Source organism: Neodiprion lecontei, chromosome 4 (genome assembly GCF_021901455.1).
Source record: "Neodiprion lecontei isolate iyNeoLeco1 chromosome 4, iyNeoLeco1.1, whole genome shotgun sequence".
Taxonomy (NCBI): Eukaryota; Metazoa; Arthropoda; class Insecta; order Hymenoptera; family Diprionidae; genus Neodiprion; species Neodiprion lecontei.
In genome coordinates, this window is record NC_060263.1 from 23,646,143 (window position 1) to 23,671,441 (window position 25,299).

The 25,299-nt window shown below is 34.8% G+C and overlaps 5 protein-coding genes across 7 annotated transcripts; 4 read left to right on the forward strand and 1 right to left on the reverse strand.

Moving 5' to 3' along the window:
• Nucleotides 1–224: 224 nt before the first annotated feature.
• On the reverse strand, nucleotides 225–22,656 carry LOC107221871 (pseudouridine-metabolizing bifunctional protein C1861.05). Of its 2 annotated transcripts, none has more exons than XM_046739101.1 (9): nucleotides 22,531–22,656; nucleotides 19,480–19,842; nucleotides 18,867–19,206; nucleotides 18,364–18,491; nucleotides 18,203–18,262; nucleotides 8,969–9,174; nucleotides 8,658–8,857; nucleotides 1,029–1,273; nucleotides 225–714 (listed from the first exon to the last, which is right to left on the reverse strand). In XM_046739101.1, exons 1-9 carry the CDS (start codon nucleotides 22,609–22,611, stop codon nucleotides 403–405), a joined length of 1,935 nt encoding a protein of 644 aa, XP_046595057.1. In that variant the 5' UTR covers nucleotides 22,612–22,656; the 3' UTR covers nucleotides 225–402. The 2 variants fall into 2 exon arrangements, with proteins under 2 accessions (XP_046595057.1, XP_015516514.2); XM_015661028.2 differs by lacking the exon at nucleotides 22,531–22,656 and adding an exon at nucleotides 21,752–22,105.
• LOC107221874 lies at nucleotides 1,662–4,263 on the forward strand. Its single transcript, XM_015661032.2, has 2 exons — nucleotides 1,662–1,981; nucleotides 2,803–4,263. Exons 1-2 carry the CDS (start codon nucleotides 1,846–1,848, stop codon nucleotides 3,303–3,305), a joined length of 639 nt encoding a protein of 212 aa, XP_015516518.1. The 5' UTR covers nucleotides 1,662–1,845; the 3' UTR covers nucleotides 3,306–4,263.
• LOC107221873 lies at nucleotides 5,472–8,474 on the forward strand. Its single transcript, XM_015661031.2, has 2 exons — nucleotides 5,472–5,969; nucleotides 6,524–8,474. Exons 1-2 carry the CDS (start codon nucleotides 5,684–5,686, stop codon nucleotides 6,910–6,912), a joined length of 675 nt encoding a protein of 224 aa, XP_015516517.1. The 5' UTR covers nucleotides 5,472–5,683; the 3' UTR covers nucleotides 6,913–8,474.
• Nucleotides 10,211–17,090, forward strand: LOC107221872. 2 transcript variants are annotated; one of them, XM_015661029.2, is made up of 3 exons: nucleotides 10,211–10,734; nucleotides 13,042–14,284; nucleotides 15,177–17,090. In XM_015661029.2, the coding sequence occupies exons 2-3, from the start codon at nucleotides 13,183–13,185 to the stop codon at nucleotides 15,461–15,463; spliced, it is 1,389 nt and encodes a 462-aa protein (XP_015516515.1). In that variant the 5' UTR covers nucleotides 10,211–10,734; nucleotides 13,042–13,182; the 3' UTR covers nucleotides 15,464–17,090. The 2 variants fall into 2 exon arrangements, with proteins under 2 accessions (XP_015516515.1, XP_046595058.1); XM_046739102.1 differs by lacking the exon at nucleotides 10,211–10,734 and adding an exon at nucleotides 11,849–11,868.
• Nucleotides 22,657–22,753: 97 nt separating the features above from the next.
• On the forward strand, nucleotides 22,754–24,834 carry LOC107221863 (very-long-chain (3R)-3-hydroxyacyl-CoA dehydratase 2). The gene is made up of 5 exons (XM_015661020.2): nucleotides 22,754–22,886; nucleotides 23,577–23,694; nucleotides 23,844–24,079; nucleotides 24,260–24,441; nucleotides 24,591–24,834. The coding sequence occupies exons 1-5, from the start codon at nucleotides 22,801–22,803 to the stop codon at nucleotides 24,677–24,679; spliced, it is 711 nt and encodes a 236-aa protein (XP_015516506.1). The 5' UTR covers nucleotides 22,754–22,800; the 3' UTR covers nucleotides 24,680–24,834.
• The last annotated feature ends 465 nt before the right edge of the window (nucleotides 24,835–25,299 follow it).

Here is a 25,299-nt window from a genome sequence, read left to right on the forward strand (position 1 = left end):
ATATTGATATTTAGAGGTGGCGATTCTCAATTTTCTATTTCCCATTTAAATAACATAGGATAAAACTTTTTAAAAATTTAGAATTTTATTGCTCGAAAACGAGTCAGTGTGAAGATATAAACAAAACATATTCTTGTAGGAAATTTTACGCTCTACAAAAAAGATCTGAATAAAGATTTGCCCATGTTATTTAAATGGGAAATAGAAAATTGAGAATCGCCACCTCTAAATATCAATATTAAGAGCTCATATTTTACCGAGGTCATTTTTGAGGGACACTCGGAAGATTTTTCAATGTTCTTCAAAAAAAAAAAAGTCGGTTTTTTTGAAACACTCTAATATACAGATCATAAAGTAGACTAAGTTATGCGTACTTCATCACTGCAAACTCGGACCCTAATTTTAACTGGAATATTTAAACATTTTGATGGAAGAAAGTGAAGCTGGAACGGGATCGAAAGATGTAAGGGAAACGGACGCAGCTTTTAGAGCAAGTCTCACACAGCTAGCTTCATCCAATCCCTCCTGGATCCCACGAATTATACCTGCGACTAGGCAGTCTCCGCAACCGCTAACACTGACTATTCTTTCCTGACTGTCGGTAGAAAAAGATATCGGAGGATACAATCGTGTCTGAACTTCAGCACTATCGTGATGTATCAACTGCCTGTCTCCATTGTAAAAAGGTTCAATCTTGTCTGCTTTTCGAGAGACCTGTAGACAGACAGCACAAATTTTACTTACTAGGAACAAGGCTTACTGGTCTTGAATAAAACTCTCATGTGATATCTATCTGCATTTAAGAATCACTTTTTTTTTCACAACTACCAGTGGTGTAGTTATGCCAATGCAACCAATGCGGTCGTGACCGGGCTCTTGACTCAAGGGTCCCCCAGCTAGGCCCAATAAAATAGATTTTTTTAAAACTATTTTTCGACATGGGCCCTCATCGAAAAGAACCTCGAAATAAATGTAGGCTTTTGCCTTTTTAGTAATGACTTATTAAGTTACTCGTGGAATAGTCATACCAGTAGCCCTTGAGAGCCAAGCGTTGTTAGAACAACTGGAACATGTTGAGCGACCTGTGCTGCAATTTTCATTACCGTCTCCAGAACCAAATTTTCAGAGTTAACAGGTACATCAATTTTCAAATATTTGGCAATAGCCATCAATTCGTTCTGGTTGGGTGAAATGAAGTGAAGACAATTTTTCCAGTACTCATTAGATTGAAAAATCTTTGTTGCTTTTGTCACATCTGTTGGCTCGTACCAAACTGTAACAATAAATCAATTACTAAGTACAAATTATATTTCCTCGTGTTACAGAGAGTTCATTAAAAAGAATGTTATTTTGCTTTTGGATTGAGTTGAAAAGAAAACCGTAACGCGCTATTTTCTCATGTAATTTAAATTTAGAAGCAAGGTTTACCAACAGACAATATCCGGTTGTAAACTGCTGGAGAAAGGAATTTAGTTATAATATAAACAGAAAGTGAAAAGGGCATAAATAAAACACCATGAGAATATTTTTTTCGTTCGAAACTAATAATATTGATAGATGATTATTTGATTATTGCGTTTCCATCAATAATTCGATCTTGCTTGAATATATCATGACATACAGGCTATTAATTTTTTTCGCAAATGGCTGACCTGACAAATCGACATGAGCTACAACGGCATGAAGTAGGCAGCAGGCAGCAAATGCATTGTTGTTAGCTTAATCAACCTAACATTAGTTAGTCTGCGCGAGTGTCGGGCGTGAATAAATCGTTACACACCTCAGTAAATAAACATTGCTAATAATACTCGATAAAAGTTATTGTCGTCACATAATTTAACAACCATGGAAAAGTCGCGAACGTTAAAAGTGGCTGCCGCATGCACTGCGCTAGCATTTGCTTTTGTGGTTATTGCATTTACCACGCCCTATTGGCTAGAGACGGATGGTAAATTACCGAACCCCAAGTTCATCAGACTCGGTAATTATTTAACAATGACTATTTGTATTTATATTTAAAGATAATTTTTTACTTTTATTTGCCTAATAAATTTTCATTGATCAAAATGTATTAGCTGCGCGCACGCTTGTATTCCGGAGAATGCTATGCATACTTTTGCGCACAAATTTCAATCATCCACTAATACACTCGTTGCGTACCTTCAATATTGTAGAACTGCAAATCGTACACAAAAGTTGATAGTGTAGTTAGCAAGATAGCATTGGGTGTCTGAATACTATCTCACCAATAGGTAACTCTACAGAAATCAGCCAAAGGCATAACAATGTTTGTCAACATTTTCAAATACACACAGTCAGGGTGTTTAGCTGCCGAAAATTTATGGATTTTGAAGGTTTTTCTGTGGTGTTATGATTATTTAATATTGTTACTTCGATATGATATGATAGAAATATTTCATCTGGTGTGCATTGCTTTATTTAGTGACCGCCAGATCCATTGCTCTTAATTGATTACGATAAAGATTACCATGGCCTATTGATATCCTGTACTAACTCGGCTGATTTCTCTATTTTACATATTCCATTTATTTGAACAGTCATTTATGCAAAAACTTTATTACGACTTTGGAAATTTTGGGATTCTCAAAGAAGTTTTCATTTCTGTATCATAAAACACCCTGTTTATGAATGATAAAAATGCTTTATTTTTAGTAAACATTAGACACGTGTATATTTTTTGTTCCCTGCATTAGTGGTCAATAACTTATTTTGATTGTCGTTACTTTTGATCCTTTTCTTATGTTTCCTTCCCTCAACTCCTTCGATTAATTTGTGTTTTAGGACTATGGGAGGCGTGTTTCCATAATTTTGAAGATATAAGGCATCTGTACGACACGAGATTCAATAGCTGTTGGTGGATCTTTGAAGAAGAATACTACATAATCCAAGACTTTCTACTACCAGAATTTTTCGTCGCGACTCAATTTTTTTTCACACTATGTTTTACGTTACTCTTAGTAGGAGGCTTTTTAACATTGATCTGCACATTTGGATCTCGCCGTAACGACAAATACCAACTGATTTTATGGGCTAATGGAGGTACCCTGACACTGAGTGCTACATTTGGAATAATAGCTGTAATTATCTTTGGAGCTAGGGGTGATGGTCGTGACTGGATGCCTAACTGGGAGCATAACGACGTTGGTTGGTCATATGCCTTAGCAGTGGTTGGAACTGTCTTTCTCTACATAGGGGGTATCTTGTTCCTGATTGAAGGTAGAAGAACCAGGAAACGAGAGCAGAAATCTCTGATGGCGGACCAAAAAACTCACACCACCATCTAATTGTCAGAATAACTACTATTCAGCAATTCATTCCAAAAATTAACACAACTCATCCGTTTTATACCTATATTCGCTTACATATTAGAGTTATAAGTTTAACGAAACTGTTCACTACTCCCAGAGTGTGTTTTTAATTATAGTTATTAGCACTTCACGAGACACTGGTCTATTTACCAAAATTTTAAACTTTGCCACAATTAAGTAGAAATTTCATAATGAAAACATGTTGCAGAGAATCGGTATTGTATTTATCGACCTGGTTGAAACTTACGTCATAGTTCGTGAATACAACACCCTTAATCACACAGAACGCATTCTTTTAGACTGTTTCAAATAATGGATGATGAGTGGACTGGCATACATAATTTCACGTTTTAGATGTATATTACAAAAGTCTCGACATTGAGAGCAGTCGTAAACAAGCTCTTATTTTTTAAATTTGTTTTATTATAAAATATGTTAGTAACATTCAATGAATTTGATTATACTATAGTATTAAGAAGACTCTTATGGCTGAGGGGTAGCTATTATTCTGAATATTTCTAGATCTGTTACAGATGATCATTTTTATTCTGTCATCAAATGCACTAGGAATAATGACGTGATGAATTCGCTATTCAACAATATACATATATGTATGTATTATGTAATACAAAATCTCAATAGTATCGCATCAAATGTATATAGGTAGAAAATGTACCATTGAATCTATTTTGTCCAAAAAATACCTGATTATATTCCGTCCATTAATGATAATGTTTTAATAACTATAATCTTTATACTAACCCGTTTTTTATACTATTATGCATAGACGTTTGGAACGCTGCCTGAAGCGAGTACGAAATTATGTAATTGGAAATTTGAAAATGTACAATTATTTTCTAATTCGTTTTGTATCTTTTATAGTATATTTATGAAGAGATCTTATTGTAATAAAAATGTTAACTTATTAAACTCATTAATTGTCGTCAGTCATATTTACGTAACTACCAACTAGTCACTTGCGTTTTCCCATGGAATAAACGAGACAAAGAGTCAGTCAAGACTCAAGGCATTGACAAATGTGATCTCTGATCTTAGATCTACGTATTATGCACCTCGCTTGAGATATCCTGTAACCAGCCATACACATCCATGTGTCATGCATGCATGTATCAATTCCACATGGCGAAGTGAAATCTACATACCGTGTGATCCGCAGAAAATAAACCGATTTTTCCGATACAAAATATTCGTAGGCATTGTCTAAAACGTTTCGAAATATGATTGTTTTAAAAAATGAACATTAGTTCAATCAGATAGAAAATCTGTCGATTTTGAGTAGGATCTTTATCTAAATAATTATTATGCACCTCATCATTTACCCATATCGTCGTCGAGAGTTAATCAATTTTTTCAAATGTTATCAATGCCAATTCGGTTTTTTTATTGTTATTTTTGTGCAGTTTTTAGTAAATTGCATTACTCGAACTAGACAAAATCCAAGAAGCGCATCAAAATTGAATGTACAGTTTGTCAATTCTGTTCATAAGTTGCACTCAATGTCAACGAAACCCAACAATCGGAAAACAATAGAAACGGATTGAGAATTTCAATACGTTCTATTCCGATTTCTTTATCCAAACGGATGGTCGTATTCTTTGAAAAAAATTAATTCGTATAGAAAGAATTGAATCGGATTGATAATTGCCATCTCTTATTCTAAATAAATAATTAAAACGAACAAGCTATTAGAGGTGGCATTGTCGCGAATGTGACGGGATAGGAAAGAACAGATAAAATATAATAGAAACGAATAAACAGATTAAATCGAACAGTGTGTCATTGGAGTAACTCATGCTTAATTCGGAAACTTAAACAAATGGGATTCATAATTCTGCTAATCGTTCCGATTCTATTCTTTTCCGATTGTTGGGAAGTCAAGTCATATGGAAAATAAATTCCCATCCAAAAGCATTGGATTTACTACCTATTCGGGTGCTTTGTGTTTATCGAGAGTGAAGCCCAAAATTTTTAGCATGAGATCAAATTAACCAGGAACCCTTGCGAAGGTTGCTCCTAAGCGGATAAACAAACCGTGTACCAACATGTAATTCATTTCAAACGGACCACCCTGTAGAAGACTGATTACAAATATACGGTGAATCGCATAGCGCGCAGTCAACTGCGGTAGTCACACACATGCAAGCAATTCACTCGCACGGTGTTGTTTAAATATCAAGTATGGCGGCTGACAAGGTAAACTGAATACATCCAGGGCGTGGTTCAGTTATTCGAAGTCGGGATTGAGTGTTTCATGTAATTCAAAACACCTGTATCGTAAACTGTGTGACTTTTATTTAGTATTTTATAAATAATCAAGTAAACACACGAACACGATGAGCACCACGTTGAAGAAGAGAAGTTTGTCCGGCAATGTGGGAGTGGTTGTATTTTTGATAGGTTTAGTGTGCATCTGCGTGAGTTTTGGCACCCCAGCGTGGCTTGTAAGTGATTATCGGATACCGGGAGCACAATTGGATAAACTGGGCTTATGGACCCACTGTTTCCGATCTCTGGCAAATCCAATAGAGGCTAACCCTCGACGCTATTTCGTCGGATGCAGATGGGTCTACGATCCGTTCACAGCGGGCTACTCGGATATTCGAGGATTCCTTTTGCCTCGTAAGCAATTCTTTTCTAATTGGTGAAATTCAAATAATTCAGATCATCAATATTTTTTCAATTATGGTATCTACAACCTTGCCGGGCAAGTATTGTGGCCTGTATTACAAAAAATACTTGGCAAGAATACGAGATAATGTTATGTTGATCACTAAAATGAATCTTGCAAGTTATTAGGAGAATGATGAATTTGAATGTATCACATATCCACTACTGTTTAAAATTCTTAATCACTTATGTTGAGGGTTTTTATACACGTTTTAATCGCACAATTGTGATATGAAAACATGAAAATTTCACATTCTACAAGTGTGTAACTGTACTCTTAACTTAAATATCATTATTCAATAAAGAAAATTACGGTATCAATTTGTATCGTTCCAACGGTAAGCTTATATCATGTTATATTGAAACTGAAAAAGTACAATTGTTAGTAATTTTCAAAAGAAACTTGGACATTTCATGCAGCATTAATCTTAGATTTTTGTATTCAACTTATCACACTGTTATTGTACTTGTGGTGATTAATGTATGCTTTGTTGTTGTCATTACAGCTTTTATGGTAGCAACGCAGACTTTCTTTACTCTGGCTTTCTTGCTGTCAATCGTGTCATTTGGATTGGTACTGCTGTATGCTCTTTGCAGTGACCCTGAGCAACGACATTATATTCTATTGATACAAATAATTAGCTACCTTCTGCTGGTCGCTGGAATTAGCGGGTGTTTAGCTGTTATTATATTTGCATGCCTTGGCAACACTGACCATTGGATGCCTGGGCATGTGAACAACTTTTTTGGTTGGTCATTCGGATTAGGTGTTGTTGGAAGTGTTGTCTTGCTGATAGCTAGTACTTTATTCTTTGTCGAAACTAATATTCAGCGCAAGAAACGCGAGTATCTTAAAGAATCCCAAACGCGCTTCCAGCTGGAATCTCAGGCCTAAGCTTTGATTGTTTATGTTCGTAAATAATTGTAAAAAAGTCCAGTAATTTCGCAGCAGCTTTTAATTCGAGAGGGTTTAACCCAGGGTAGAAATTTTTTCTTAGTACAGTATTTATAGATAGTATTTATGAGATTTTATCTTGCTAATACCTCATGGACTATTTAGTATCAGTCGACTATTTGTAGATGCAAGAATAGCTGGAAACATATGATGCTGCGCAGAAGCTAAACGAATCGCAATTTGTTTGCTGTTGATGTTATCTTTAAAAATTCATCGTAACAATGAAAATTATTTTTATTTCCTTTGACAAAGACAAAGCACTAAGATGTCAGTCAATCTTTAATATAAATTTCTTATACCCTCTTATATCACTAGTTATATGTGAGGTAATTTTGTCTACATTTTAAACTAACCGTAACAACAAATGTCGACAGGATAGTTTCCGAAATGTACTTGAAGTAAACTTGTAGTGCGTTATCTTTGTCCAATTTTAAAAAATAGTTAATAGCGCTGTGATAAATTTTTAAAAGTAATGTTGACAAAAAACAAAATAGTTCACTTTTCCCTGGTCTTAAGCTTAGGTTGATCAAATTTGAGTAGTGCGCTTAAGAAACACTACGTTTAAGAGTTTAGGATGAATTGAGACAAAGATTCAAAATAGTTGCAATTCAATTTTTGGATTGACAGATGGGAATTGCATATAAAAAATCACTGTGAAAGTTTGAAGGCCATGAACCATAAGGATTTTTTACTTGAACTATATCAAATTATACGATAACGCATTATTCAGTATATAAATATACTTTATATTTAGCTCACAGTTAGATTAAGTTTTCGTACTGTTCAGAAAAGTTATATACATGAGCCAATTCTAATATGATTGAAGAAGATCATATCTTTTGAGTCTGAAATTTTTTTTTTCTGTAATGTTAACGCACCATGATCACAGATCATTCCGTCTTAAATATTATCCGTCCGTATGTTAATTATTTGTTAATTGTCTGTATCTATAAGAACCGTCCGTAGTTTCGTAAGTATAGAGTTAAGCAGTGAAAAGTATTAACATTTTGTATATGATATACACCTGTTCTGCATTATCAAATAACTCTAATCTTAGTACAGCTATTGTGTAGATGATGATCTTATAGCGAAGTTAGTCTTTCCATAACGAAGTACCGTAGAACAACTATGGAAATCTAAAACGATCTCTCTTTATTCCTATTCTTGCAATAAGATGTATTTTGCACTTGCCGTAAGTTGAAGAAAAAAAATTTTAACCGTCGCTACAAAGTTTAATTTCAAGTAATGAAGGAAATTAGACCTAAAGCTACTATGAAACTCCATTTCAGTTTAACATATAAGTCTTTCATCTTTTTAATTCATTGACAACTTATTTTTGGGTTTGTAAAGGAAATGCTATAATTTAGGTGTATAGGATCATCATCTGAAAAATCAATAGCACTCTCTGTCCGAATGTAATGCATAAAATTAATTTTATACACGTTTACCTTCATATATACCATGTTATTTTTTAAAAATAAAGTCTGGTATTTACTTCTTTATGTGACATAACAATTATGCTATTCACAGTACCGATCTTCTCATTAAGAAAACCAGTTATATGAAAAGTAGATTGATTCGGGAGAGAGAAAATGTTAGAATACATATTGTGTTTCATAAAATTGAGCTTTATGACCGTGCAGATGAAACCGCAGTAAAAATTGTTTGTAAATTGGGTGTCTTACCTGGAATGGTGCGTGGGGCAGCTATGCTCAAGACTTCCAGAATTGTTGCCAATGGTGGATTCCCATCCAGGATTAATATTGCAGCTTTCTCCAGCTGAGAACGGTACTTTTGAACAAGGTCTGGAGAAATTGCTTCGTGAGCTGTCATTTCACCAATACCGAATTTACATTCCCCGACAAAGTCAAGTAGTGCCACATATCTATTGATGAATAAATTAGTAGTAAAATCTGAGTTGACGTGAAATATAACGTAAATTGATAGTTATGGGAATTGTCACTTCATGAGAATATGAATATACTATTATTCTTACCTAGCCGTGTTAACATCTTTTCGTACTTCCACCATGCCATCCCTACCCTGGAGGCTTTGTCTTAGAATTTTTCCCGGATTGTCATCACCAACAACTGATAATAAATTAGTTTCTTTAACTCCTAAGTTAATCAAAGCAGCAGCAACATTTCTGCCGACACCTCCACAACTCTCACGGCTCTTTCCGGGGTGGGTTCTTCCGTCAAACTGCAATACGGAACGTCAGTTGACGAGTAATTTTTCATAATTCTTATAAAAAAAAAAATTTTTTTTTGTAAAGTGTAGGGCAGAATATCACGTAATTTGGGATGTAGAGCAAGCTAAAATTAATTGAACGGAGTTAAAAACACCCCCATTCTTCAATTTGCCATGACATATTTCCCGAATTTTTTGTTGACTGCTGTACATTTGACAACAGAGCAATTTCATTCTACTTTTCACCGGAATGAAATCTTGTTCGATTCTTATTTTGGAATTCAATAAAACCTTGTTGAGACAAATGACGTTCAACGTACATAAATATGAAAGAGATCGCGAGTAATATTTTAATTTGTATAATTATTATTTAAGGCAAATTAAATACGATAAGTCAGATTTTATTTCACTATTGTGGCAAAAGTGGTTTGAAATACAAGTACAGTTTATTCTATTAATAGATGTTACGTATATTATTGAAATCCTAGAAAAGTATGTCTTCGTTTCTTGTAGTCAGGTGATGCATAATCGAAGTCTTGCATGTTAGCAGAGATTGTCGTGAAATGTAAACAGAGGTCGATATAAGGTTGCAGCCAAGCGTAATTCCAGGGGCTAGAAAATAACTACGCAGTGTAGATGTGTTATAGGTCGGAATAGCGTTCGTTCCACATGGTGGCAAATACATTTTACGTCGGTAGTTTCGATCCACAATGCCTCCTTTATGAATACATGCGAAAATAAGATTTAAAAAAACACATTGCAGAAATTGTACGGCGCGTGGCATGAAGAAGTTTATTGTTCATTCAATGAACGATTTTACTTTATGCCTTGTTTTGTTTTTCCTTCTCTTTTTTTTTGTAGCCGAATTGAAAATTTATTGGGACGTAAAGTGAATTTTTTTTCTAACATAAATATCTGATCATGCCGCGAATATTCCGTCCATTAACACAGGTTCGAATTGGCTGAAATGCGCGATGCGCAGAGGCGTTCATTTTAGTTATGTTGTCTACCGTCAAGGCGTATCGTGAGGCTGAATGTCGACAGTTGGGTTGCCTACAGCCAGGCAATAATAATATTTGATACAGATTTCCAAATTCATCATTTGAGTAACTTCCCCCCGCATCGTGTCTTCCTCGGCTTTATGGAATACGAATTATATAAAGGGGATAACAGTATGCGAAAAAAATTGAATGTGATAAAAATTAAGTATCGATAATGGTACCCAGCTGATATATTTGTGCAGCTACAAAGTGTACAGCGATCGCGAAGACATCTGTTATCAATTGTTAAAAAATTCAAGTGTAAAGAACAACACGCACTAAGAAATATATAATAAATCGATACTCAATTCAGCTAAGGCCCTCGACAACGTTTTTTGTCAATTGGTTTCTTTGAACTGCACTCAAAACGATTCGAGTGGGCGAAATATACAAGGAAATGGTAGACATAACGTGACAACAACGGCTGTGTGGATCACTTTAATTCCACTTCGATTACCAACTAATACGTAAAACCATCATCTCACGATGCCGATCGATCGCAGCGACCTTTAAATTAATCCGATATCCCAAGGTTAGTGCAAAAGATTAAATACTACAATTATATTAACTATGATCTCATATTGACCCTTAAAAAATTGTGCAACGAACCCAGCCTACAAAAAACATCAGCGCGTTACAAATCATACGGTATAGCAACAAATTTTAACTAGACGCAGTGCAGTTATTGTTAGTGTAATTTCGATGCAACGCAAATGCTCGTGTTTATAGGTATATGGAAGTAGTTATATAGTATAATCGGATCATCTGAGCTTTGCATAAAAATGTCTCTACCAATGTTAATAGTTAATTTGACTACGGTTTTTTTTTCTTCAATTTCTCACAATTTTTTCAAATATTTCCTCAATTGTTGAATGCAACGTAATCTGTAATGTAAATTTAACCGTCAAAGGCGTGTAAGTATGTGTTTAAAAGTAGTAACGTGGGCGTAAGGATTGCAGGAGGGCTGGGGCACGCGCGAAACTGTGAAACGATCGATGTGCGCCCTTATGTAATTCCCCGGGGTACTTTACTTTAAATTTTTCGCCCAGTATATTGCCGCGTGCTATAATGCCAATATTATATTTGCCTAGTTCAGTCAAGGCGTCCGCTTGCAACAGATTTCTCCGAAACTGACAAAGACACATACATAAACAATAATTCCTCATTTCATATTCAAATGCAGAGTGCATTTCGCTGGACTTATTTCCGCATTATTACAAAATAAAAATAATCGTTACTTTTAAAGCAACGTGTATGCAATTAGCATCGAAGCAACTGATTTTCCGCGAAATTCCAATCCGCCTGCATAACAATGCATTCTATATCTAAAGCTTTTCTCGCCGATGCTTGAGGGCAGAAGCTTGCGAACAGTCGTGCGCGGCAGTTTGGCAGTGGTAGAAATCGATAATAGAATAGAATATATTCTAGGTATTGCATACCACTAGAAGAATATTGTTCACTCGAAAGGATTAAAAATTTACTCTCAATCTCTCGCAAGTCTTTCAATTACATTCAGTTTTCCTAAGGTGTATATTAACTGCAGGTATATAATTATATTCCATATAATATTTACATCGCATCATTCACGATCAGCTGATTGCGTGACATTTTTCCCAGCGATGGTCGTGATTTCTTTGAATCCCGCAGGAGATGCACGGTTAATGAGGTATATAATATAGTCATGCATGGGATGGGGGGCAAAAAAATTGCACAAGTACGTTTCATGTTTCGAACGACAAGTAGCAATCAATTTAATTCCAAATGATTGCAGAACAGCGACAATAATTTGAAAGAGCTGTGTCAGGTATTTAGTAGAGCTGCCAAGTCTTCGCAAGCTTTTATGTAATCATTTAGTATTACGTAATAAATTGTATACTTAAATTAACCGGTAATTAGGGATGTCGGTAGATTCTTGAACGGGTGATTTAAATATAAACGAACGTTGTCTTACTGAAGTCTCAAATCATAAGGGAAACAAGAAACCGAGAACGGGTAAGATTCGAACCCGATTAAAGAATATAATTACTAGTTCACATTTATTATAAACTTTCAAAAATTAAATTTTTGGCAATTATTCACATTAAATTTAAAAAATATGCAAATAAGATTACCGATTTTACTGTGTAAGTGTTTCTATAAATTATGCGTTCAAACTTTTGATGTTTATCAACAAAAGTATATAAGCTGAAATATTCTCATAGCCTGGATTAGAAATCACGTGAGGGGCTTTTTAGTTATAATGACAAAAGTCAGAACAAAAAAATTACTTTTATAGGCTGAGCAACAAACAATCTTTCAGCAGTCAATTAAGTTAAGATATTCATACTCTTTTCTCAGCTACCAATGCAAATAAGTGGCACCTCGTATCATAAGAAATTTCACCAGTATTATACTAACTCTCTCAAGAATGAAAATTTTAACCACACTATATTCTAAAAAATTGTAATTACGCTTTAATTAAGTTCACTTTACTGTTCATGCTCCACCGCTAAAGATTAGCTGATTATAGAGAATTGCATACCTATTTGAAAGCTACGAGTTGATATTGTTTGCAGGAAAGTGGAAAGCTTTGATTTGAATAATTTACTAAGAAGAAAGATATTATTTTAATGAAAAACGCATTATATTCGCAAATATATGATTAAAGCTTGTCCGAGGTTTCGTTTCTACTGGGATAGAATTTTGCGACTAGCTACAAACATGAAAGGTGCTTGCATACATGTATTGCGTAAGTGCTGTGCGTACTCTGTCTTGAAAACTCTGAAGAGTCTTGGCAGAATTGAAGGTGATTCTAAAGAATTTGCAAAATTTTCAATTTCTGTGTATGCAATTGTTGCAGAATGCACCTGTACCAACACTTGAAACAGAAGGACCTGGAGGTGGGTACAGGCAACCTTACGCTGTCAACAGTAATCGAGTGACCTTGAATCGAGGAATAAGGCTGTCCGAAGATAAAGTGAAATAAGGGAGGATTGATAGTATGACGGTGATGCTGCTGCAACGCTCCGCGACGCCGCAATCAACGCACAGCCAGAATAACAACAATAACAATAGCACCAAACCACCGTTTTTATTCCTGTTAGAACAAGGCGCAGCAGAGCAAAGAAATAACATAAACAACAATAATAAAAGTGCGACGATTAACCGCAATAACAGTGTAGTCATCGGTAACTTAACAGCTGCCTCGTCACAAAATAGAAACATCGGGGGCGGTGACTTGGGAGGCAGCATCGGTGTTGCAGGTGGTCAAATTCCAGGCGAGGACATCGCGATGCGATATTATCGACTCTGGATCTATGCCTGCAATGTTGTCCTCCTAGGAAGTGCTCTCGGCTTTGTTGCCGCCGGTGCACGAACCCTTATCTTTTCTGGAGATACAAGACGCCGCCTAGTCCCTGGTGTACCAGGCCTCTTTGACCCGACCACCCTCTACGCTGTGCTTGCACTCGTGGCACAATTGGGTCTTGTGCAATTGCTCGGTTGCGTGGCAGCCCGAAGACTGAGTGCCCGTCTCTTAAACGCCTACTGGCTCTTGCTCCTTGCTCTTTTGTTTGGCGACGCTGTTGTGGGAGTCGCCTGGGTCTTCCGTTTTGAGAAAATGAGGGCTGAGCTGCGACCAACTCTTAGACTTCGACTGCAGACAGAATATGGAAAGGAAACACGATTCAGCGAGCAATGGGACAGACTTCAGAGAGAATTTGGTTGTTGCGGTGTCACTGGACCAAGAGATTTCACATCGCGATGGCCGCAGAGTTGTTGTTTTGCAATCGCAAACATGAGTGACACTTGTCAGCAGCCTTATTCAAAAGGATGCGACGAATCATTGCTTCGCTGGCTAAGAAGAACTGCTGATTTACTGTTCGTACTTGGATTCTGTGTCATTGCCTTTACCAAGCTTTGCTTTCTTGGCATTTTGCGATATGAAATTCGCGAAATGATACAGAAGATACGACTACTTCGTGAACCTCCACCGCCTCCAACACCGTTCGCACAACCTCTAGCTCAAATTGTTCCTGATCCAACTAACAATAATGGAAGTATTCTACGCCGCACAACTTTGCAACCAACTACTGCTAGCTCTGGTAAGTCCTATGAAAAGGTATTTATACATCAATTACAATTATTATGACTTGCAGATACCTTAGAAAGGTTTTTGACTTGTTAGAAGTCCTGATCGAGGTACGGATACAATGGGTGCTATTATTGCAAGCTTAATTTTACCTGTGGGAAATTTAATTTTTTAATGCCTACATGCCACTGCGTTTTTTGTTGACAATATCGACATCGAAAAGCAGAAAATAATCCTTTTGAATTGTTCAAGATGAAAAAAGACAGAGGGCTTTTCCAACAAGAGATAATATTCATAGATATGCAACAGTAAAGCATTGTAATAATAGTCAAGTCATTACAGGCTTTATTATTACAGAGAAGTTGCATTAATTCAAGACAAATTGTTTTCTGTGAATCTGAAGATCAGCCGTTGGAAAACAAAACCAAACGTTTCAATGTATGCTTAGCTGGATTGTGAAGAAATCAAGTTTTGGAATACTGGTTCTCATCCTGTACCAAAATACTATGTTCAATTTGATGGAAATGAAGTCACAATGTACTTTTTATCTCTACACAGAAAGTTAGGATATTCTAAAAAAAAAGAAACGTGTTTAAATATCTATAACTTACTGGACACTTTTAACACTGTTTTTTTTCCCTACAGAAGTTCAATTCACAAAGTTATGCAGAGATATTAATTACAGAGCTACGAAGGCACGTCTCCACGAAAAATTTTCATCGAGACATGCACGAATTAATATTGTTAGATATAGCAGAATTCTTATAAAGCCGCAAACAACAACGTTTAAACTGTATACCAAATATTTTAGATGATTTGTTCAACGGTTCCAGCCCTGACACTAAAAAAGTCTTCATCGCACTCCATTTGTATTGAATAAAAACCTAATAAATATGTTATTACAGGAAACGCAACGCTGTTGTTACAGCCTGACGAATGTGGAGGTGGAAGACATCCCCTACTGGCGCATGCTCTGCAAGATGGGGGTGCGGATAGTGATACAAATAGCCATTGTGCTCTGATACTTGAAGAAACAAATCCTTCACCTGCGAACCACAACTGCACATCAAAAGAAAAAAGCAACGGAAATAACAATTATGAAATGCGAGAATTTAATAGGAGATTATTGTTTTCCAATGGAAACAGCCAGGTGCTGGGCGTAGGAGGCACGGTACAAAATAGACACACCTGACTATGGAGATGGTGGCGACACACCTGGCACCATTTTCTACGAAGCAACAACAGACAACCCTCCCAAGTACTGTTATATAAGTAAAATTGACATAATGTTTTTAATCTGCCAATAAGCTCGCATGGGCTCAAGAACAGTGTTATGTGTTGATTTAGAAAAGTACGTAGGCACAGAACAAAACAGAAAACTAGTGCTACTGATTGTGAGCAAAACTTGACGAATAAGTGTGCAAATTAGACCCGTAACATGTGAAACGCAGGTGAGTAGCTTTAATAACTTTAAGGCATAAATATCCAACCCATATATAGGTGTCTGTTGACTAAAAATATAATCTGTCGCTCACCGAAATGATCAGTACTTTATTTAAGTAACATAAAATTTCATCGTTGGATATTCGTAGATGTTGAATTTTAAAGGATGCAACTGGGTTGCGCTATTCGTCGAAATATCAAAATTATGTTGTCTTTAGCACGAGTATTCTGCGTTGATTCGTGTTATAGAGCATAAGGTTAAAATCACAAAACAAAAAAAAAAAAAAATTAAAAAATAACAAAAATGATTGGCTTCCTAGTTAGGATTAATTAAAATTTTATGATCATCGAATCGCAAATGCCAAGGCGATGGATTCGTTCATCTGTAGGCTGTATATAATATGATAAACATTAGGTAGTACTGCAATCAAACTGCTTATTTTTGAGAAACGCCACAGGTATTGATTGAGCTTGTGATTTAATAGATATTTTAATAGAATTCGATACGCATATTGTGTTGCAAAGAGAATGCGTAAGAGAAACTGCGTCAATCAGTAAATGTTCCATTGATTATAGTTAGCTGATGTATGTGTTGTAATCATGCTAAAGAGACACAATTAGTATGACAGCCAAAATTCAATCGCAATATTTTTACTGTTTTACGAAATAGGTTTTATCATGAATAAGCGATTGAATTATTGTTAAATGTAATATGATCATACAAATGTCAAAGCTTAAACCTCGCTAAAACACCGCCTCTGCAGTTGCCTGTATAAAGTACAATTATTGTTTTATGATTTCACACTTACTAATTAGAAGGCTGCAGCATTGTCAAAAACATGAAACAAAAAAAAAAAAAAAAAAAAGAACCGCCCAAACCAAAAGACACGCTACATAAGAATCACACTAGACTATTGTACTGGCCAAAACGCAAAGCAAGGCTAGCGTAAGACACTAAAAGTTTTATAGAATTTTATATTCAGTCATATCATTAATATTATTTGTATATCTTATCTTAGGAGGTATTATTATATGAATTTCCTCTGATTCATATTTATATCTAACCACTCAAGTTTTATTTTCGATAAGTTACCGAAAATCTCAATTTTTATTAAACCTAATGCAGCAGAAATTTCTCATAAAACTGCAAAACATTAAAGGTCATAGCTCAAACGAAGGAACTTTTTTCGAATACATACGACTATTTTTGCTCAGATGAAATAAAATTAATTCCAGTCGTGAATTACAACAGTCGCTATTTTAACAATAAGCACAAAATTTACGTATAGTAAAAAACAATAATATTTTTTGTAGCTTAAAACTTCCAGCTTTGCTCACTTGATACACAGCTAATGCCTAATTGGAAACAAACGTAGGAGTATAGCTGAGCAATATGACGCCAAAAACTGAACTCTCAGTAAATCATTCAAAGTAAATTCTCACAAACTGTAAAGCTTTCATTTTGTTACATTGAGTTAATATAGTACAAACAGTAGACGAAATACGTCATTTAGAAGTAAATACAGTCCAGTTAGAGTAATACATTTGCTGCAATCAAGTGCCAGAGTGTCATATTTTCATTCCCAATACATAGGTCGCATTGTCAAAACTATGGGTTGAAATATTCAATAACTGAAAGACAACTGATTTGTATCACTAATACGCAATAATCAAAAAAAGTAAACAAGAAAGGAAGAGAAGTGAAAGCAGAGAAAAAAATTTGGTAGTCAATACCTTCGAAGCAGCAGGTCCTTTGTAGGTAAGAATTAGAAAGGATCACGAGAAGAGAGCGATACATAAAGATATAGAGAGAGAAAAGAGAGAGAGAGAGCTTTAAATAGTGCCTGCTTTGAGTTTAACACCGATAACTATAAAATTACTAGATACTGTATTTATCTACTAAATGAAATAGAGAATACAGAAGAGTTATTGTTAGGGAAAGAAAGTATATAAAAACAGTGTGTAAAATTAAATCACTCCAAATATCTGAATGCGTAGTCTGCTATTAATTATTTTATTTGTGATATAATCAATATTTGAGAACTTAGATTTTATGCGGGTTGTCTGCACAGAATAATAATTACGCGCAAATCATTATCTAGCTATTACCAAATATTGTATTTATCATAGCTAGTTGATTTATTAATTTATTTTATTCTACTCATTTTTCAGCATGAACCTTCAGCATTAATGTAAGATGTACCAAAATAATTATGAATCATTTCATATAAAATGGACTGAGAAGTACATGCTCAGGTTATTCGATACTACCGAGCTTAGCTGGTTTCCTCTAACCTTTTCTTTAGTATCCATCAATTTTTTCTACATCGTATTTTCAGAAATCATCTAAATTACCTTCAATGCGTGTACATAAAGACCTATTAATCTGTATAATTATATAATATTACGACGCATACAATGAGGAGACATGAATATAATAAAAAATTGGTTATTTAGTATAATTTTTTCGTTAAAAAAGTCAACTCACGTTTATTGTTGGTTCAGCTAACTGCACAACTGTGTCCAAGATTGCCCCACCAATTACTACCTGGAATGATAAGTAATTTCTTTAGATTTACACAAACACTGATTACTCATTTAATTTTAAATGGATACTAACTATCATTTTAATCAAATCCCTCGACTTACAGGTCCAGATTTCTCACTCCTTGATACTGTCTCAATATTTGGACTGCTGTCATGTGCATTTTTGATGATAGAAAAACGAACTGCAATCTCGGCTGCTACTTTTACATTATTTTCAATTAATGCCTTATCTGTGGATAAAAGGAAGTGCAATGTTTGTTGGGATATTTACAATAGACATATGTAACAAACTTCTGTGCTTTGATATAATTACAACGTTTGGTATTAATTGAACATCTCAGAAATCAAAAGAAGTGATTTGGGTACACTCGAAAATTTGCATCATTTCTAACTAATGAATCAGAACGTAAAGTTTATTTGTAGATTCAAATAATATTAATTATAGGAAATTTGATTTCATATGAATTAATTGCTAAGCCCTTTTTAATTGCAACTAAGATCTTTAATCCCTATTATCAGCCTCTGATTTCACATATCATCAACGATTACTCATTTCAAGGTATATACATTATAATGAACAATGTTTCATAGAGAATGCAACGTACTAGACCGAAGGGATTGTCCCGCGGTGATTTCAGTCAGCCGTTGCAAAAGAAATGGAGTCGTATCTTTTCCTGTGATTTTTTTCTGCTCTGCGTCTCTCAATGCCTTTATTATGGCGGTTTCCATCTCCCCAGGATCTAGGGAATACTCTTGAGGGATTGGTACAGCAAACAAAATTCCGCCAGCAAGAGCAAGTTCTCTGTGCGCCTTGATCAAATTTGCTGCATCTTTAGGACTAGCAACTCGATAAGGAGATTGTATTTTATTTACTGTCTCTCGGCAATAAAATGCTGGAAATGTATCCCCATCCCCCACCGTTACTACAGGAATTCCTTGAGTCTCCTGCAACGGTAAATGTAAACCTATTATCATCAAAACTGTAAATGACTAAAGAAAGATCCTGTATCAGCCTGTGAACAAAAATTTCATACAAAAAAGAACCAATTAGTATCAAAACCATATTCCTCAAGAGATCAGGTAACTAACTTTTGTATTACACGGATAAATTTAGTCATTTCAATAATGATCACCAATATACACATTAAAATTCGAAAAAATTTGTTCATTATTCAATTTTAGTAGTATATTAATTGTTTTGCTGAGAGTCTCACTTACCAAGAACTCTAGGGTTTTGGGAATGTCAAGAATTGCCTTAACTCCGGCACAAACGACTGCAATTGGCGTGCGTCCTAGTTCCGTAAGATCAGCACTGACATCAAATGTCAATTCAGCAAAACGATGTACTCCTCCAATACCTCCTGTAGCCATGATGGGTATATTTGCTATATTTGCAACTAGAATTGTTCCACTGACTGTGGTACCACCATTCAGCTTGTTTGCAATGACAAAGGGGAAATCTCTGCGCGAACATTTAACAGTCTTTGCTCGTTCACTTGCAGAAAGCCTTGTCAGCCCTTCTCTATCAATACCGACACATACTTTGCCATCCAAAACTCCTATTGTCGCTGGCACCGCTCCCTAGGAATGAATAAGTTGATAAATACTAAAATTGAGGTATTCACAACTCTACTCGTTGTTCAAGTTCGAGCCCGCAATACTTAGAATTTATGAATTAAAAAGTTTATGATTGGTGCAGGGAATAATTAATTATACTTCTCGTTTCAAATTATTTTGAAAATATAAAAATTGAGTTTCATACTGATATAAGTCTGTGATATTTTATTCCAAAGCTTCATCGTAGATTGTCTGTTTCTGATAATTTAATGGCTAAGTCTCGTCAACAGATATCAAGTCAACATACTATTCATGAGAAAAATCTCCTTTTCATAAGTCAGTAGAAATACTATATAGGAGGGTTACAATTAGATTTGAAATCAGCAACTTTAAAACTGTATATATACTATGATGGTTTAACTAAATATCTCTATCCGCTTTTAGGAAATTATTGAATTTCTTTCTGATTTGCAACTTCTTTGGTAGTAAAAAACTGTGACTAGAGTCACTAGGCTGGATTTTGTATCTGTTATTCAGTTTGTTTTTATCAATTACTTTCATTGTTAGTGCACAATTAGATCTGATGCTATTTACTGTGGGTTGAATGTTATTTTGACTTGATTGTCACAGCAATGTGAAAGAGACCGGGTTAAACCAATCTGAAAGAATATTTATAGGGTAGGAAATACTATTTCTGACATACTACAGGTTAGTGAAATGATAAAGATCCACATTTGCCACCTTACAATAGGACAAATTGCTACAAATTTTACCTGAAAATTAAATTAAATTAACTAATAGGAGAAATATTGAAAGCATGTGTTTGTTTTTCCAAGCTTTCTTTGGGCAAAAGAGAACCAATTATTGTTGAGGTTGAAGTTAACAACGCTAACGCCACAAGTTTTGTTTTTCAATTACTATTTTCAACTTCGTAAAGTCTTTGAAGAGATTTAATTTTGGCAAAATATGAATATGTTTTACTTTCTTGATGGCTATTGGACTTCAGAAGTACTAATGTTGCACAAAAATTATTTATCCTAAAAATGCGTCATTACATTAATATCATGAATTTCATTGATGTTAATAGTGAGTTTCGTTATTGAAGCAGTCGATTTTGAGAAAACCATCGGCAAACTTTGCATATTTAGTACATTTTCTTTTTTCATTTGTCTGTTGTGAATATTTTACATACAACCATTATATAGATCTCTAAATTATTTATTATTTTCATGGACTCTTTACCACACTGAATACCTGGTTTAAAGGTGATGTGGAACAAAAAAATTATAATATTGTTATGAAGTCAATTATTTGTTAAATTTATTTATTACTAATATTCCGTTTACAATTAATATTTACAAATGTTGATATCCGTTATAAGTTGATAGTAATACATAATGTTGCAGATTTTGTATATTTAAAAATATGTGAGTTATTCCGAGTGAAAAATAACATATATTTCTATGATTATTGGTGACCAGAGTAGGTTGGTGACAGAGATAATATCTGTTGTTTAGATCATTTAGGCCAATAAGTTAGCAGAAAAACCGCTTTTTACCAGTGTAGAGAAGATCTCGACCAGGCCCGTGGGATATCTTTAACCAGTGATAGTATTTTATAAGGACTGAATATTGCTATTCAACTCAAATGATGACTCTAATTATACTTCTTGGGGATAACCATCCCATATTTCTTCGGCGTTGAAAACGACGTTTGGGAATCAGGGATTTTGCATACTAGCATTGGTTCCAACGAAAATTGATCAAACAATCAAAAATAATATCACCACAATATATCTAATAGAGTTCTTCATACGTTACAGGCACTGTTAAAGGCTATCTCAGGCTATGCTATTCCTGACGCAATTTCAGATGTATTAAATTTTGAAGGTTTGTTAACTATAAAATCACAGATCACCGATGCCTATAATTACCTGGTTTCTGACAACATCCTCAACTCTTAAAGCTGTTTCTAAATTATCGGGATAAGGCATGCCATGTGTGATTATAGTTGATTCCAACGCGACAATCGGAGTATCATTTTTCTTAGCTTCTAACACTTCATCGCTATAAACTAGAGTTTTATTTTCAGTACTGAATCTCCTATGGTTCACTAAACACTTCTTAAACGTTGATATTGTGGAAAAAATACGAATACTACAAAATGCACGAAGCATGATGAATGCATATACGTGATCAGTATTCTTAGTTACTAATATTGTTATTATCTCACTTATCAGTGTAAATATTATTATGTATAGGTATGGATGAAGAGTATTTCTATACATATATCACTATTGGACACTACGCGCAGTGAAACCCGTGTGCCATACCGGGCAGTACCATAACCCTAATGACCATAACCTACATTGTTCATTCACTCGGCGTTTTTTTCACTAGTGCTTGCACCTCGCACGCAATGGTCGTCAACCTAATGTTCGGGTGAAGCATTTACGGTTGGATTCTCTAAAATGGATCGACTTGACGTGATATAACTGATTTCTTTAACTGGATTTCCGTCTATTAGTTATTCCAGCTAAATTCCAAAGGAACGACCAATTACAGCATTGGTACAAGGGAATGTCCCAATCTAATTAGAGTTACAATGGAATATATTCTTGATTGAGTTCCAACCTCTCCTATGTGAACTTTGATAACGTGGAAACATACTCTAGGATTGACACCTGTTATTTAAATAATATATTGTACATACATCAGTGGATGGACGGTACCATCTATTGATTACAGAAACCAACTTCCACGGCCGAGCTCGAAATAGCCGTGAATAACACATGACGAAAAGGCGCCCTTACGCAAACGCTGCATATTTGAATAGTTCGAATCCTGATTGGAGTTTGCATGAATATTGAAGATTTTGTGACTCGACGTTAGCCTCAGGTGCAAGTCATCGGCCACAGGTCGAGTCGTTAGTTTCAGCGCGGCTAGAAAGGACAAGCGTCGTGTGGATACATTTTGGAAAGAGATGGCGGGTAAAAATGGAAAAAATAAGGAGCCTAGTGCTCTTGCCAAATTTTACCTACTTGGTTACAACTTGGGCCAAGTTATTGGGTTAGTAGCATTCATGTAAAAGAATTCAAAGTCACGGAACGTAATTGCTTGGTACTAACGGTAAAAGTTTCGTAGTATAATATTACATAATGTTCCAAGCGGTTTTTTCAAATTTAATTCTATAAGAAATTGAAAATGATTTCTTTTATTTGTTTCTGCAAAATTTCAAAGGTCGTTTATTCTAATCATTTGTGTTTTTGAAAAACGACAAATTCTCGTACTTTTCAGGATGTGAGTTCCTTGAAGTAAAGTCAGAAAATAACAATTTTCAGAAAACCAGTCCACCTCAATTTTTGGATTTTATGTTTAATAATCAAATTTTGTGGTTATTAATAATATAAAAACAATGTTTCGGAATGAAAGAAGGCTAATATATCTGAAGCAAACGTTTACTTATAACGTAAATTATGTTTAATCATTCGTTGACTGTAAGAGTTGACTAAAAATGTTCAAAGTCAGCCAAAAACAGCATTACACTGAAGCGTGTATCAGAGGATAAAGATGAATGAGAAAAATGTTGAGCAATTCACTATAAGCATGGAATTATTTGAAATCTCTTCTATTTAGATCCTTTAATATTACTCCATATGGGCTTAAGACAAGTTACAAGACCTTTGGTTGGTTGTCTTTACGAATCCTTAGTCAATGTGACGTATAAAGCATGAATAAATTCAATTCCTCATTTTACAGATGGACATACTTGTTATACCAAATTCAAGGGTATTATCTTGGCTTGGCAGGAGATGAAACTCTATGGAACACTGTGCGAATGACAGTTATTATTTTCCAAAATGCCGCCGTTTTAGAGGTAATGCTAGTTATATAGTACATTTGCTCACTGCAAACCTTCTCTGCATGATTAATATGTAATTCTAGGAAGTGATATCACTTAAGATATTCTAGTTATTCAATACTATTAATTGGCTTCACTTGATATGCATATTTATTTTCTTACAGATCATTAACGCAGTGACTGGCCTTGTTCCATCAAATCCAGTCATCACAATATTTCAAGTTCTTAGTCGCGTTATGGTAGTTTGTGGTGTAATATTGGCTACACCTCTTGAATATGCAGCTGCATCACCTGGCCTTCCCCTAGCTCTTGTTGCTTGGGCCATCACTGAAATTATAAGATATTTGTACTACTTCCTGAATCTCCTTGGACATGTTCCTTACCCCATTGTATGGCTCAGGTAAAATGCAAATTCTATTATGCCACAAATATTGTCTTTCTTGAAGAAAGGCCGATTTTTAGTTCTTGTTTTTGAATTATTTTATCACGACGTACTAATACGTGCTTCTGAGACGACTGGGGAAAAATATATAGCGGATTAAAAATTTTGACAATCAGTAATGAATATGCCAAATTTCAGGTACACAATGTTCATTATCCTGTATCCAATTGGAATTACTGGTGAATTGCTCTGTTTATATGCAGCCCAGACATACGCTCATATCAGTTCAGATGCATGGAGCTATATATTGCCCAATGCTTGGAATTTCACATTCAACTACCGTTACTTCCTTATCTTTGTCATGCTTCTCTACATTCCACGTAAGTATCTACCACCAGTATTAGTGTGATCCTAAATTGAGTGTTTATTTAAATATGCCTGTGTCGATATACCAAAAGTTTATGTATCACCTGAGTTAAGAATTGAAGTACATATGTATACAATTTCTTTTCCTTTTGTTTATTTACAGTTTTCCCACATCTGTACCTGCATATGTTTGCTCAAAGACGTAAAATCCTGGGAACTCCTATGCAAACGTCATCTAAAAAAATACACTGAATAATCATATCATCTGTACGTTATTATGAACTCTTCCATAGTGATCTAGTTCTTCTCTTTTTTTATACAAACGTTTTGTAATTACTGGTAATATGTATTTTGAGGTCTAAGGAAATGAAATATAAATTAGGCAAACTAAAAAATTTTAGAATCTTCTTACAGTATTGCACGTATCATTTCTATGACTTTTTTTAACAATACATTTACCATCAGGTTATGCAGATTTCTTGCCATAACACTTAATTTTATAAAAAAAATGCTATGATCGAAAATTTCGCAAGTAGAACAATGTGTTTAGTGAAAGTCACGTAAAACACCATGACTTCTAGATCTAAGAACTTAGTCCCAAAACTCATTGTAGACTGATCGATTCACAAATTAAATGAGAAAATTTAATGCAAGATGCAGGAATGTAAATTAAACTGCTTAACTAATAGCTTTATCATCTTGTAGAACGTGGTTTTCACAAATTTCTCATTTTTCATTGAAGGTGCCCAAACTTTTTTGAAGTCCTAAATTTTTTTCATAATTTTGCTGCATGATTTTTTTGCTGTCTGATCCATTGCGCGAAAAATAGCCTATATTGACATAGGTATTGATATAGGTAATAACATGGGATG

Coding starts and splice junctions, on each gene's coding strand:
- LOC107221863 (XM_015661020.2), top strand. CDS start 22,801: ATGGCGGGTAAAAATGGAAAAAATAAGGAGCCTAGTGCTCTTGCCAAA. Junction 22,887..23,576: donor AACTTGGGCCAAGTTATTGG/GTTAGTAGCATT, acceptor CTCATTTTACAG/ATGGACATACTTGTTATACC. Junction 24,080..24,259: donor TACCCCATTGTATGGCTCAG/GTAAAATGCAAA, acceptor GCCAAATTTCAG/GTACACAATGTTCATTATCC.
- LOC107221872 (XM_015661029.2), top strand. CDS start 13,183: ATGACGGTGATGCTGCTGCAACGCTCCGCGACGCCGCAATCAACGCAC. Junction 14,285..15,176: donor ACCAACTACTGCTAGCTCTG/GTAAGTCCTATG, acceptor ATGTTATTACAG/GAAACGCAACGCTGTTGTTA.
- LOC107221873 (XM_015661031.2), top strand. CDS start 5,684: ATGAGCACCACGTTGAAGAAGAGAAGTTTGTCCGGCAATGTGGGAGTG. Junction 5,970..6,523: donor TCGAGGATTCCTTTTGCCTC/GTAAGCAATTCT, acceptor TTGTCATTACAG/CTTTTATGGTAGCAACGCAG.
- LOC107221871 (XM_015661028.2), bottom strand. CDS start 22,105: ATGTATAGAAATACTCTTCATCCATACCTATACATAATAATATTTACA. Junction 18,263..18,363: donor GGAGTGAGAAATCTGGACCT/GTAAGTCGAGGG, acceptor TTATCATTCCAG/GTAGTAATTGGTGGGGCAAT. Junction 9,175..18,202: donor TAGCTGAACCAACAATAAAC/GTGAGTTGACTT, acceptor TCCGTATTGCAG/TTTGACGGAAGAACCCACCC.
- LOC107221874 (XM_015661032.2), top strand. CDS start 1,846: ATGGAAAAGTCGCGAACGTTAAAAGTGGCTGCCGCATGCACTGCGCTA. Junction 1,982..2,802: donor CCCCAAGTTCATCAGACTCG/GTAATTATTTAA, acceptor TTTGTGTTTTAG/GACTATGGGAGGCGTGTTTC.